At 42.8% G+C, this 14893-nt stretch overlaps 1 protein-coding gene across 1 annotated transcript in view; it reads right to left on the reverse strand.

Annotated features, from left to right (window-relative positions):
• Positions 1-14893, reverse strand: part of PTPRT (protein tyrosine phosphatase receptor type T) — a 560054-nt gene that overhangs the window by 21245 nt on the left and 523916 nt on the right. The window contains exons 24-26 of the mRNA XM_054980796.1: positions 12311-12446; positions 8646-8795; positions 2335-2508 (exon numbers count right to left, since the gene is read on the reverse strand). Of these exons, the coding sequence (XP_054836771.1) occupies positions 2335-2508; positions 8646-8795; positions 12311-12446 (460 nt within the window). The remainder of the gene's footprint in view (positions 1-2334; positions 2509-8645; positions 8796-12310; positions 12447-14893) is intronic.

Genomic DNA, 14893 nt, shown 5'->3' on the forward strand with positions numbered 1-14893 from the left:
GCGGGCCAGTGATCACCCGGTGGCACCTCCCCATTGGTGGGGAATGGGGGTCTGCCCGGAATTGGTAGGCGGGCCTTATGGCTGCCAGCTGAGAGGGCAGACTGCCCGTGGGACCCTCTGTAAAAGTCCTTCCCTCAGGGCCTTACAGTTTGGGGGTTATGGAGCTTTAAGGGGGGAACCACTTGCCTGGCTGGCCGGGTTAAAGCCATGCGCTTGGATGGCTTGAGCCTGGGGCAGGGGGTGTTTCGCCCAGACAGGCCGAGGAGGAGGTCCAGTTGACCCCTTGGCTCAGCCTGTACCGCTAGTTATTCCCTTGCCGTTCTTAAAGTTGCTGTTGGTCAATAAATGGCCCTTTTCACCCAAACTTGGTGTCCATCTCATCATTCTGAATGGGGGGACAAAGGAGTCTTTGGTTCTTCTCCTAACCATGCTGGTAAATCTGTTTTGACATTATCCCACTGCAAGCGGGACTGCACATACCAAATTGATCTCCAGACAAAACAATTTAATTCACACGGAAAACCAGCATAAGTCAGACAGAAAGGTTTTAGCTTCATCTTTTCCCTTGACATGTGTAGGAATAAATTTTCATGAGAAAATTTTCCATGCTGTGGTTTTTCACTTATAGTCGGAAGTGGTAAGGTTGGACACAGGTCTACCTCATTGAGCACTAGGTCTCTTGTCACTGAGAACTAGGTCTCTAGGGAATGAGAAGATGTTAGCCAGGCCATTTTCACTTGGCCATTTCAAACCAAAAGCCTACTAATTGTATGTGTACTGTCAGTATATGTGCATTTGGGCTTTTTTTTTTTTTTTGCTGCTACTGTTTCTGCTACTAGGAATAGGACTGTCCTTACCCAGCAGGCAGATCAAACAGAGATTGACAGTTTTACCAAATCAAACAGGAGATCAAGCCATTTATCTATCCCTGCTTGTTCCTATACTCTGAATTCAAACCCTGTCCCAAACTTCAAAACCGTCTCTCACTAGCAGACAATCTAATAGCTGTTGATACCAGCACCTCCTCTGAAAGAACCATAAATTTTGTCAATATATAAACTTTGTATTTGTGTGAAGACTGTGCTGGTCTTTGGTCATAATAAATGGAAACTGAACTCAAAGAACTACACTTTTTTTTGGTTCTGGTGCATAATCAACATAACAGCCATGCTACGGCTATGGCTGCTTTCACACATGTTGGATAATGCACTTTAGTTCTTTTCTGGTGTTAAACAGAAAAACCCACTTGTGAATGATTACTAAAGTGCATTGAAAGTGAATTGAAAATGCATTATCCAACATGTGTGAAAGCAGCCTATGGCACTGAGCAGTAATAGTTTATTAAAGAGGAATTGCCAGTTTATTAGAGGGGAAACTTTAAAAACAACATAACAAAACACACCTATGCTACCTTTCTTGCTAAAGGGGGATGAGTTGATGTATTATGCAGTAAGTTATGTATCAGGGATGGTTCCAGGTTTCAGGGGACCTTGGGCAGAGAGTGGTCAGGGTCTCCTATACCCACTACCAGGCTCCCATTCTTGCCTACTTACCTGCATGCCCCACATGCCTGTGTGTCCTTCCCCCACCCACTTGCAAGCTCTCCCCTTGCTTATGGTCACATCTACCCACGTTGCCTGCATACTCCTCCTCCCATGGTGTTGGGAGGGTGGATGCAGCTAGAGTGCCACTGCCATGACCACCCAAAGTGCTGATGCATTGGGCACCATCCACATACCCTTTCCTGGCACCTCTAGAAAGGTGGGACCATGGGTGACAAAGCACTTGCAAGCAGGCAGGGGAAGGGCATCTATATGAATGTCAGGACACGCATGTAAGCAACAGTGGGCCCTTCCAGAAGCCATAGGCGCCGGGCAGCTGCCCCACCTCACAGTATGTTGACATTGGCCCTGGTATGTGTACTCGGGTTCAAAAGACTGAATAAGAATTGGTTTTCAAACTCTATAAAATGGAGCCAGAGACAACCACCCCCTTCAATGTTCCGATACTATATGCATGAGGCTGGAGAATGTTCTGGATGACTTATCTAAAGTTATGTAAGACACAGTGGAGTGTAGTAGTTATAATAATGATATCCTTAGACCAGGAAAATCCATATCTACCTCTTTGCTCAGCCACAAAGCTCACTTTGGTTAGTCATTATTTCTCAGCAGAACTTCATGGTTTGTGGTAAAGGTTAAGTGGAGGGAAAAAGTGACTTATACTGTTGTAGCCTTTTCACCAAAGGGTGGAATACAAATACTAGACAAATAATAGTGGACCAAAAGCTGCAACTTTTCAAATTTAGCTATGATAGTTGCAATTTGTTCTTACATCCATGAGTGCAGCATTAATGTAGTTGCTTGATTCCCCATCAACAGAGATGAGGAAGGGGAGGCACCGATCCAGGGGGAGGACATCCATGCAGCGGTTCTTGTCATGATTCCTGGGTAAGAGTCCAATGCTGCAATCTTCTGGCCGGACCCGAGGCGTTACTATGTTAAGGGTCTGTAAAAGGGAAAAATCAGCAATGTTAACTCAACTCCCCAAAGGTGCAGTTTTACACATAAAAGACAGGTTCTGCATTGTCCCTTCTGTTTAAGAGAGGTTAGACTGAAATCTAACATTTGTTTCAAAAAATTAGAATGATCTTACTACTGGTTTCAAATTGCAGACATTCCCCATTCAGAAGATATCTGAGCTGATAAAGAAAATTGAAAAAAATACAGGACAAAGTTAAAGTCAAACAAGAAGGTGGGGAAATTCTACTCCCTCACTGCTGCTGCTTTCCCACTCCATCCCTAACCTTCATCTCTAGCTTTTTTGCCCACTGCAACTATCTACAGCTGTATGTGTACGTGCAGATATCACTATTAACTTATTTAAAATAAACAAGAACAAACAACTAACAGTCTCTCTACACGAGACAGCTGACATGTGAAGAACATATGTTGGGAGGTGCAATGGTAGCTGGGAAGGGTAGTTTCAAAAGATAGAGCCAGCAGCAGGGCAAAGGCTTTGCTATACACTGGAGCTGTGTGAAGGGGCTGTAAAATGCCAGAAAGGAAACTTCAGTCCATTATAACCTCTCCAGGTACAAGCCTGGCTCTGGAAGGCAGCTCCAGCCCATTTCCATTCCTCACTGCCTTCTGGTTGCAATCCCACACAGTTTTAGATGAGAAGTGAAATTGACAGAGCCTTCTAGAGGTGAAGATGATATTAACAAACCCTCTGAGGAGCGATCTCCGCTGGCTCTGTCTTTTTAAACTATGCTGTCCAGCTAACATCACGTCTCCCTACACTTGACAAACGTGCCGAGGCGTCTTGTATAGAGAGACTCTTAAGATCTCCTTCAGACTTGGAGTGTCCATTTCTTTTTATCCAGGCTTTTAGTTTGAGGCTTTACAGTTTAGTTTAACTGCTTTACAGTCTGCTTCTGGTTTGATGTCTGTTTTAATGGCTTGTTTGGTTTAATATTGGTACATAATGGAGATTTTATTTGTAAGCCACCTATGGAAAGGCAGCATTAAAATTTCCTAAATAAACAAATACATTTGTAAAATTTTATACTGGAGCTGTGGCTAGCCCTGTTGTGTAGATTTGCCTGTCATGCAAGGACAGGGTCAGCCCTTGGCTATTAGATGCTGGGATACTGGCCAGAAGGCATACGTTTATGTTTATTATTAGATTTATATCCCACCCTCCCTGCACTCAGGTTCAGAAATTGCCTGCAATATAGTCGTTTTAGATAAAAATTGACTTGGATCCAGATATATTGAAAGCACCATTCAGTGATGGGCTGCTGTACCCAGCATTCACTGAAGCTGCTAAATGCTTTGCAGGTGAGGCCAGTGGCACACTGTGTTGCCTGAAATATGAGTGACACAGAGATGACCCGCGTCAATGAATTAGGTATAGTTGGTAAACTGTACTACAACTAGGCCACAATCTCTAAGGACAAGTCCCTCCAGCCTATACATTTGATCAGCGTATCAAACGTATCAAGGGGGATATTCTGTTGACAAAACCAAACAAAAGTCCCATCTTTAGGATGTGATGGACTATCCCATCCCACCATCACCATTGCTTCTCTTTTATTTGGAGATCTGAACTTGTTATTTATTTATTAGACTTATAGTCTGCTCTCCCCGCAGTGCAGGCTCAGAGCGGATCACAACCTGATTAAAACACAATACAATAAACAATAAATAACATATGGCTAAAAGCAATTTAAAACTGGCAGCAAAATTTAAACAGAAAGCGGATTTCACAGTCCTGCAGGATCACTGGATCTGCAGAGGCTAATATACAGCAATGAGCTAAAAACCAGGAGGAGGGTCTCCCCCACCCCAGTAGGAGGCTGAGAGGAGGCCCGCCCGCCTCAACAACCAAAAGCCTGGCAGAACATCTCTGTCTCACAGGCCCGGTGGAATGCTAAAAGATCCCACTGGGCCTGAGTTGCCTCAGACAACTTCAAATTTAATATTTTTAATGATTATATCATGTCCTGGTGACATTTCTATAGATTAAGGCTTGGATCCTATGACCATGTTCCAAATGTTGCTTCTCTTCAATCACAGTACAGCTCACTTCCCCTGGTGCTAGTACTTCCAGTTGCATAAGGCTCATGGAAACACATTGCTCCTGTAGAAATGGAAGTACTAACAGCTTAGGGAATGGAGCTGCACTGTGGCCAGAGAGAAGTACATGTGGAAATGGTCACAGGATCCAAGCCAAACTTAGGGGTTTCTTATGTTTCTTCCATACTTAAAATGAGATTGTTGCACAGCACATTGCCATCTGAACTTGAGGAAAGGAAACTATGCACAGCTCAATGCGCAAGGGAAGGTATTTTGTCTCCTCAGACTGTTCCGACTTTAGATCAAAAATGATTGTGGTCAGGAGGACCCTCAGTCAATTTTCTAATCATATCATGTTTCATCTATGAAAGTGCATTAATTCTAATGCCCTTAACTGTTTTCTTCCAAATAAGAATGAAACTCACAGAATCAAAACCATATCGAAGGACACACATTTATCCTTGTTACAAAAATCTAAGTTGAATCCAGATATTAAAATTGGAATTGGAATAAACAGACTTCAAATTGTCAAAATGTGTGGGAGGATATAAATCTGAGATCTCAGCAGGAATTTGTGCACCTTATGAAGCTAGCTGTAAGTCTCCAACACAAGCATCTGAGCCAAAATGCTCTCCCACAATGCTAAATCTCTTGGATAAAATCCCACTAGGCATCAGGCTGGCAAAAAGAACAACCAAGCTAAAATCCCTTGTAATTACACTCAGTTGCCAGGCATGATAAGCTACATCATGCGAATGGCTAGACATTTGGCCTCTTAGCAATTCATCAATGTCTCTTTTCTCACTAATCTGATAAACCAACACTCAAGCCCTCCTGCAGACCCAGATTGTTCACTTAACTATAAATACAGGAAAACCTATGTCACCCTGGTCTCCTTTCTCCATCCCTGTAGCCATTCACCTAATGTTACCAATGTGTTCAGCGCTTCTTTAAGAGAAGGTCCTCCTGATCCTAACCAAAGTTTCCAAGTCTCATTCTGATGCACACAAATAATAAATCAGAATCTACAAGCAAATTTTTGTAAGGATGTTGCCTACATTTACAACAGATATGTTGTATCTGGGGCTACATGGCAATATGAAATTTGCAATAGTACTTTTCTGGTTATAATATATATTGAAAAACAGGCACCAGTACAGAACTCTGTATAGAAACTTTCTCTGACACCAGACAATTGGGGTCTAACTGTAATGAGGTGGCTACAGCATTTTCTCATAGTCACAGACAATCCATTCTCCAAGAAGTGTGCTCCAAGAAATACTGTGCCAGCTGGCAAATCACAGGGGAATTTCTATGGGTCCAAAATTGAACTCTGTAGCAGATTTTGAAACTACACACTGGCAAAAACGGTACTTAAATTAGACCCTGAAGGTTTTCCTTCTGCAAAGTTTGGTTGACTGTATATACATCTAGCACACAAATGTTACCTTCTTTCCACATAGACCAGCATGTAGAATAGATTCTAATCTGTATTCAGATACGATCATTGTTGAATAGAAGTGTTATTAAAAAGATACTGGCAGGACTTGGGAGACAGTCCTTTCTTTGGCAAGGGAGAAAATCATGATTCCTTTCCTATTTCATTTCTTTAAGAGCTAAGCCTGGCACTGCAAACAGTTTGCACAGCTGAGCCCTGAGAAAGCTGAACTTCAAATTAAGCTGTGAGCGTCATATATGATTATTCAAAGAGAGCTGAAGGGCAACCTTCTACAAAACATTGCAAAGAACTTCTTCCTCAGTGTACATGTCATTCTCCAACATGTTTGGGGGCTAGTAATGACTTTTCAGCACAGGCTGAATAAAAGGCAGTGCTTTGTTTGCTTTATGCAAATTAATATTCCCTCTGGCTGCCCTCTGTTTTTTCATATCACTCTTCAGTGCAAGTTCTCTGAGTGTGTGTTGCTGATTAATTTGACAGACTACGCCATATAGGGATGCTGCCAAATTCCACCTTGGCACTCAAGCTGGAGCCCCAAATGGGATGGCAGCCTTTCTAGAACTGGACAGAATCTAGGCCAATTATAACTTACAAGAATAACTGGATTCAGCTCAGGCCCCTCTGTATGTAAGGCTGAGTCACAACAAAATTCCTGGACCTAGCTAAGCCTCCAGCTCACATATAGCAATGGGACAGTGAAGAGAGCATTTTTTCACTATACTAGAGTAACTGGCACATTCAAAGGAACAGTCTGGCATGACCAAGGACATCCCTAGACTATGCAGCATCTCCTTGTCAAAAGCTATCAAGTTTGTGATGCAGTATGGCCAGCATTTTCACTTACCACTTGCCTTATCAATGATCGCCAGTAAACTGTGTAATTGACTGTGGATTCTTCAGTTTACCATAGCATTTCAGAAGAATTTGTCCAATCTATCTTGGAGGTTTTTTTAAAAAAACTGTCTGACATATAATCAAGTGTAAAAAGTGTATATTTTTATTTCTAAACTCTGTAACCCACCTCTCAGCCAACATTCTCAGGGAAGTTAGTACTGAAAATATTAATATAATCTTGGCAACGTAAAACCCCACACAACTTTTGTTGCCAGTGACACACACACACACACACACGGTTATGGAGTCTGCCATGGACTATGTCAGCTTCCTGCTTTGCTGTTCTAAGACTCTTCCAAGAACTCTGTTAGGGGCAGCATTGCCTATGCTTGCCCTCCTGCCTCTCTGTTGTTATGGACTGTGTTACCTACACCTGTTGCCTGCCTCCTTGGACACATATCACACCTGGGCCTAGAACCATGCTGCTAGCAGCACAGTGCCATCTGGGAGGACCCTCCGTGAGCCTGGCCAGGCACCCCCTGGTCAGTTCCCATGGGGAGCTCCTCACAGGATGGTCGCCGGGTCTGCCCCTATCTCTCTATCAAAATGCCAACAGCAACTGTCTCTCCCTCTCCATTGTCTGCAAAGACTAGCCAGAGCTGGGAGCCCTCCCTCCCCCATGGTCTTTTCCTCTTGTAACAAATTTGGAGCTCCACACTTGAAAGGAAGACTTGCCTATCTAGCTAAATTGGGGTTTCCAGGGCAATAGCAGGAGTTCAGACAGAGTTCAGACAATCCTTGCCTAAGTTGCCAAGGGAATTGATTGCAAGTGCCAGACTGTCCGTCTTGATGAACAGCAATGAACAAGCCTTGCAACGACCACCTGTTCATTTAGAATGGGGCCTCACAAACAGCTTGTTCACAAACAGCAGATTGGGCTGTTTGTGGCTTTTTTTTTTGTTCGTATTGCTGTTTGTGCCCATCTCTACTCATGATAGATAGATGGACATATTTTCTATTGGAAGCTTGACTTCTCCTACAAATGGACCTTGAGCTTGTTTGGAGGTTCTAGCAGGGGAGCACAGCTATTGTATACCCTTAACCAAAGAATGATATATTCCTTTGTCTGGGATGGTTGTCCTCTTCCACTGAGAGCACAGCTTCGGGAGAGATGCACATGGAGCAGTGATGGACACTCACTCAGCTAGCCAGCCAGATTAGCCAAATCAACCTTGGCAATCAATGCGGTACAAATGTTGCAGCCAGATCGCCCTCACATCCATTGATTGCCAGGGTTGATTCAGCTGATCTGGCTGATTAGGCAGGTGTCCCCTTCCTCCATCACTGACCCTGTGCATGTCTCCCAAAGCTGTGTGCTCAGTGGAAAAGATGACCATCCCACATTTTCCACTGGACCAACTTATTTTCATACATGCCAATGCATGCTACCCATCCCTGCATATCCCCTACATACGTCATTCATACCCACCCATGCAAAAGGTTCCTTTAGCAGATGCCTCCCACCCCAAACCTCTTTCATCTTCTATGGTTACATTACTTGAAATAACTACATTATACTTCCACATTTACATAGAGTAGGGATAAGCAATCTCAACATTTGCTATTGTGTATGCATACTCCCTTTTGCATTTAATACACAAGAGGTGACAATCTTCATTTTTAAACAACACTGGTTAAAAAAAACTATACCAAACTTTTACTGCCATGACTGAGAAAATATGGGAAATATTTTTCGTTTTTGTTTTTCTTACCTGGAATTCATCTTTTATCTGGCTGGAATTTGTCTGTGGGTCCAGTCTGCTGATGTTGTAGTATATAGATCTGAATTCACAAACTGGGATGGCTGTGTTGCCACAAAGGCATGCTTCCAGAATGGCATCGTGAACAAAGACATATTGCTCCTATCCAGAAAGAAGTTGTACATTTATCACTGCATGTGCTTTAGAAGCAATTTTACATGGCCTGCTTTAAAAAAGGAATGTCCAACAATCCCACAGAGTTCTTAGATAAATAAGAACCACCACCACCACCCCCCGTGAAAACAGTGTGTGGGATAGAAAGTGTGTACATTTTCCCATTGAGTATAAGTGCATGGACAATAAAGGAAGGGTTTTCTTCTCCTGTCCAAAATTAAATGCAGAGCAACACAAGCTAACATGACCACAATAGTATACAAGGGAAGTACATGATCTGTTACTGTTTGGATAGGTGGAATAATTCCATATTGTAAATCGGTAATTTATGGGAATCTTAATCCATTTTCAGTACTATAACTGATTATAAGTGAGAAAATATGGAGAAATCTCAGAGGATAGAACAGCTGAGAATTTTTTCATTGACCCAAATATCCCTTTCCATTTCAGGATCCTATAAATACTTAAGGGCTTGAGTAAATCACTTTCCTCAATTTCCCTTTTAAAACTGATGCTCAGGGCCAAGCTACACATGCCGAATGACACTTGAACAGCAAGTGTATTTCTCCCTGTTCACTTGCCCTCCACTCAATCCACTTGCCGTTCAAGTGTCATTCGTCATGTGTAACTTGGCCCTCAGTTGCCCTGAACATTCTGGGCTTTCATGAGGGCACTGAACATGCTGAATCTTCTTTTCTTGATTTACAAAGTAATATTTTGGTATATCTCAAGAAATGCTTGAATATGCAGGCCTCTACTTGTCTGAGAGTGGGCTACCTGCAGGTACTGAACCATTCACTTTGGTATTAGAACTAATACTGCAAAACATAACTATCAGAACTTTCATGTGGAATAACTGTTGTGTACAAGATGGGTGTGCACCAATATGTACGTGTACGTGGGTGGATGGGTGAGTGGGTATGTGTGGGTGATCCAGATCCAGGGTTCAGGTATACCAAAAAAAATCAGATTCCTGAAATCCAGGTCAGAACCTATAATCTAGTTAGAGAATCCTGAATTTATCTGGCCATTATTCTCTAAGGGAAATAATGGGGGAAACTATCTAGCAGTTTGGGGGATATTTTTTCAAGCAAATTCCATCAAATTTTCAGGGAATCTACTCCTTCCTGTCCACTAAAGACCTTCCAAGTTTCAGGAAGATTGGGCCCCATGCTCCAGTTCTATGGTTCCTGAACAAACTATCTCCAGCCACTCTTCATTGTTTCTTAGGAGGAAAATATTTCCAAGGCTTTCCAGACAATGGGAAACCTTAAGCAAAGGCAACCCCTGGTCAAAAGCCAGTCCCAAATGCAAACTCAACTCCCAATGCATGCTGAACCAATAAAGCCCAACAGAACCAAAGTGAAGCAAAGAAACCAATGTCAAACCAATGAATCCCAATGCCAAACCTGGGAATCCACTCAAACTGAAGCAGTGGGGAGACTCACTGGATCCATGGACGTTAAAAGGTGGCAGTGGCTTAAAGGGTGAGGTGGAAGAGGTGGGATATGAATTCACTCTGCCAGTTGCCTCCTTTTCCTTGACAGCCTCTCGCAGCTCTTCTCCTGCCTGTTTTCTCACCAGTTTTCCTGCCTGTCAGCCTCCCACTGCTCTCCTCCTGCCCACCAGCCTCATGCCACATTCCTGCCACAGCATAGAGCTTGCCTCCACTTCACACTGCCCACTGCCCTCTCTCTTGATGACGCTGCTCCGCTTCTGCTGTGGCTGCCTCTGTGGTAGAATAATCCAGCCCATCAGAGTCTGGATTTCCAGATCCCATCTGGGATTCTCCAGTGTGATCTGGCATAGCCAGATGATGCTGAATAGGCATAAATTTGGCAGTTTAGCCAGATCACGAATCCTGGATCACATGCCCCTAATATACATGGAGTAGAATCAGATCTTCTGCTTGTCTCCTGATTTCATCTTTACAATTTTTTATATACCCATTTCAAAATAATGAACCCTTGGTACAGATGGATAAATAATAAGATTGAAGTGATGGGAGTTGTTCTTTTTATTTAGAAAACTTAACAAAAATAAGGATGCTAAATGCTTTCAATATTTCCAATTGAGAAATTTTTTAGACTCTAAGAAAATATAGCATTAACTAAGAATTACACTAACAAATGTCTGTTTCCCCTGTTATTCCCTCCCCCACACCAGCCCGGTGAGTGGTGGAAGGGGTCAGGGTATTCCCATTCCCCAGAGGGGGAATGACATTCAAGAGTATTGTGATATCAAGGATCTCTGTTCAGCAAAGACTCAGAAGCTCTTCTTCATCTTAAGGAGTAAAGAGTCCAGTAGCACCTTTAAGACTAACTAACTTATTGTAGCATAAGTTTTTGAGAACCACAGTTCTCTTCATCAGATGCATCTTTACTATTTTGCGACTACAAACTAACATGGCTGACTTCTCTGGATCCATCCTAAGGAGTCTTCTTTCAGCTTTAACAGCTCTTCCTCGGCTGGAGAAAGACCCAGTTCAAACTTCAAAGCTTTGCTGAACAGAGTGGCAGGAGACATGCCAGTGTGGGTTAAGTATTTGTTAGCCAGCGCTCACTTTGTCAGAGGCATGAAGTTTGACACTCAGTTGATATAGGATTGCACTGTGTGTGTCTGACTAAAAGTATAATGGGTTGGATTCAAATAGCTTTTCTGCTGGTAAAAAAAGGGAGAAGGAGAACCCCTTTGGCAACTCAAAACAGCTATGCTGTGAATCACGGGACCCACGTAGACACAAGCCATGTGGAATATGGGATGAATAAGGAGGAAAACTGGGGAACGCTGAGTGAAAAAAGCTGAGTTGTTCTAATCCACTGCATGAAATTACTCTAAGATCTCCAAGCTGGGGTGGGAAGGGAAATGTATGGGCAGAGATAAAGTCATATCTCATGACTTTGGTAGTTTGATTTGGAAGTGGACATTTCTTGTGGTTTACTCACATTAAATTTGACACACTGGAAACTGCTAAGAGTTGGCTTTGAATATTTTGCACATTTTGAATTACAACATGAAGCTCGAAAAGGATGATATAATTGTACAAAGATGAGGAAGCAATACAACCAAACATGATAAGTGATCAATGACACTCATTTTAAGTCTCCGATCAGGTAAATTAATCCACTGAGTTTTAATTAATCAATTAAGCAAATAGATAAAATAAGTTCTGAAGAAAATAGCATGCTTTGTTTTTAGACGAATTTTGCACATGGAGACATTCCCTCTTGGGTGGGAGAGAAGGGGAAATGCTTCTCCTACGATCATGACAGTATCCTGTATTTTTGTCAGCCTTTATATTAAAAATAATTACATTTTAAAGGCCTGTTTTCTATCTTCTTAATCAATCAAAAGGATAATATCAATTAAACCCAATGATTAAGTGGCCATTATATTGCATCCCTAGGCTCATTCTATTTTCCCACACATGACCATCTGGTAGGGCAGACATGTTTCTTAGGAATAATTTTAACAAACAAGAAAAGACATTATCTCACACCTACCTCTGTCTGTACCAAATTGACCCTCTGGGATCGCAGCTCCCGGACACAGTTAAATATGTCCACCACACCTTCATTTTCAGCCATGTCAAGCATGATGTCAATGGCAATAAAGCACCCTGTCCTTCCAGCACCAGCACTGAGGGAGGGGTAGGAAAAAAAGACCTGATCAATGGGCCATGAAACGGCAGTGCATTCCAAGGGATGGAAAGAAAACAAGTGTTACAAATGCCGCTGTCTTCCTCCATTAGTCCCTCTCTGCCCTGAAGGTCTAGACTACATCACTGAGCTTCCTTAGTTCTTTGGGGAAGACAAGGGGAAGAAGAAAGAGATGAAAAGGAAGGAAGCTGCGTACAGAAAAAGAATAGGCTGGTGGTCATGCTTTTTTCTTTTCTGAATATCCGAAAGCATGAACAGAACTCAGTTCATTTGACGAGAGAGAGAGAGAGAGAGAGAGAGAGAGAGAGAGAGAGAGAGAGAGAGAGAGAGAGAGAGAGAGAGAGAGAGAGAACAGATGGACAGACAGACTCAGCTGAGACTTTGAAAGCATCTTTTGAACTATTTCTTTTAAAAGCAAGCTTCTTGAAGAAGATTAATATTTGACAGAGCAGCATGGTTCCTGAATGGGTGCAATTTGTATCTTTCACCTTGGTATGCACAGGAAGATCTAAATGGGGGCTCAAAATAAATGCATGCAACCATTAAAATATTAAAATAAATGCTTCTAGCCTGTAATTCATGTTGTTGCTATTCACAGAAGTCTGGATTTTGTGTGGGGGAGGGTCAAGGCAGTGAGACGGAGCCTGTGGATCTGTTCTGCTAATGGTGGTAGTCTCCTCTAGTCCAAGGATCCTTTCCTTGATCCAAGAGGCTTATGTCATGGGAAGGTTTCTCGCAATGGAGGAAAGCACCATTGCTGGCAGTACAGATGCCTGGGATCAAAACCATTGGTCACTGTGCTGAGTGCAGCAACCACCTCCAACTTTCCAAACATATATGGTTTGGAACCATTAGATTTTGAAAGGAGGACAATTTTTACATGGCTCATTTATATAAAGGACCTTAATTTGCACATTCAGTTCTGCTCTGGCATGGAGATGGTACTGCACTCGCTAGGAAAATAGTCTAGGACCTACTCCCTGACTTGGTAGTTTTGTATATACAAAGAAAGCTTTATATTGTTCTTTTTGGGTGAGGTCAGGGGAATGTTTACACATTCACTGTGCAGTCAGAAAATATGAATGTGAATGGTAGTATTCACCAACAGATACCATCATGTGATGCTGCTGGTTATGTCACTTAATACTCAGTGGTGAACATAAAATACTTCACCATTATTCACTATTAATTGCTGCAGATCATTCCTGAAATGTGGGATTTTAAACTAGATTTGAAGACTGAGCCGTGAAATATAGTAGTACAGCGGTCTGATTTTTTAAAGGGATGGGGGCTATGGCTCAGAGGTAGAGGCTCAGAGGAGTGGAGAATGGTTAAAGCTTGGGCTTCCTATTGCAGAGAAAGGCTAGATATAAATGAATTAAATAAATAATACATATAGCTGAAGATGGAAAGGCAGATAAAAGGTAGGTTAGTTGGTGGATGGAAAGAGAAAAGGAAGTAAGGAAAGGTGAGGACATGGGAGCTGCCAGGAGGTGAAAAAGATGAAATAGTATGGGGAGCGGATAAAGGTAAGTGAGGTGCCCCTCACAAATCCTTGCACGTCCCCCCCCCCGGCCCGAGTTTTTCCAGAGACTTCTAGGAGAGAAGGAGGAAAAGCTGAAGACAGAAGGACAGATAAAGACAGGTGGGTGGATGGGTGGGAAGGAGACAAGGAAGCAGGGAAAAGGGAGAGCCTATGGGGGGGGTCAGTATAAGGAAAGAGGAAACAGTGAGTGAGGGGATTTTGTTGGATAAGTATTGTTGCAGAGTAGAAAATTTGCACAGCAGATAAAGAATCACAGACACGTGTTTATTCCGCTTCTAAAATAAATGTTTACTACATATAGGAAAAAATAATAAAGGGTACATTGGAGAAAAAATATAGAAGAGCTAACTTAGTTCTTACATCCTGAGGATAATGGTCTAACTCACTGGAGAGCAATGGCATCCTGAGTAAAGGAGAGAATGTCAATTGCCCCCCAATAAACCTGGTCAGCCAATAATCAATCCTAGATCTGTTCATTAAATATGCAATTCCCCTTTTAACCTGGTGGGAAGAACAACACATCTAACTGGTCTTATGCAAACTAGTTGTCTCTAACTAAACACAAACAAATCAACTCTTTCATGACTGAAGAGAAGGAGGCAACCCCCAGCTGCGGCGTAGCCATTAAGGCTGGGTGCCTATTTTGATGCCCTGGAAGGAGATAGAGCAGAGCTCCCCTTCCAGGACCTGTGGGGTGGGCGGAGCTAGCCTGTTTAGGCGCGCTCCGCCCGTTTCCCCCTCAGTTGGTGCCTCGAGCTCGGAGAGGAAGGAGCCTCTCGGCAGAGCTCCGAGCTTCGAGGCTTGGGGGCCAACGGCAGCAGCGTTCCTTGCTGCATTGGAGGGAGCGTTTGCAGCAAGCGAGCGGGGAGCCGGGGAGAGCT

Source organism: Eublepharis macularius, chromosome 5, assembly GCF_028583425.1.
Source record: "Eublepharis macularius isolate TG4126 chromosome 5, MPM_Emac_v1.0, whole genome shotgun sequence".
NCBI classification, from domain to species: Eukaryota; Metazoa; Chordata; class Lepidosauria; order Squamata; family Eublepharidae; genus Eublepharis; species Eublepharis macularius.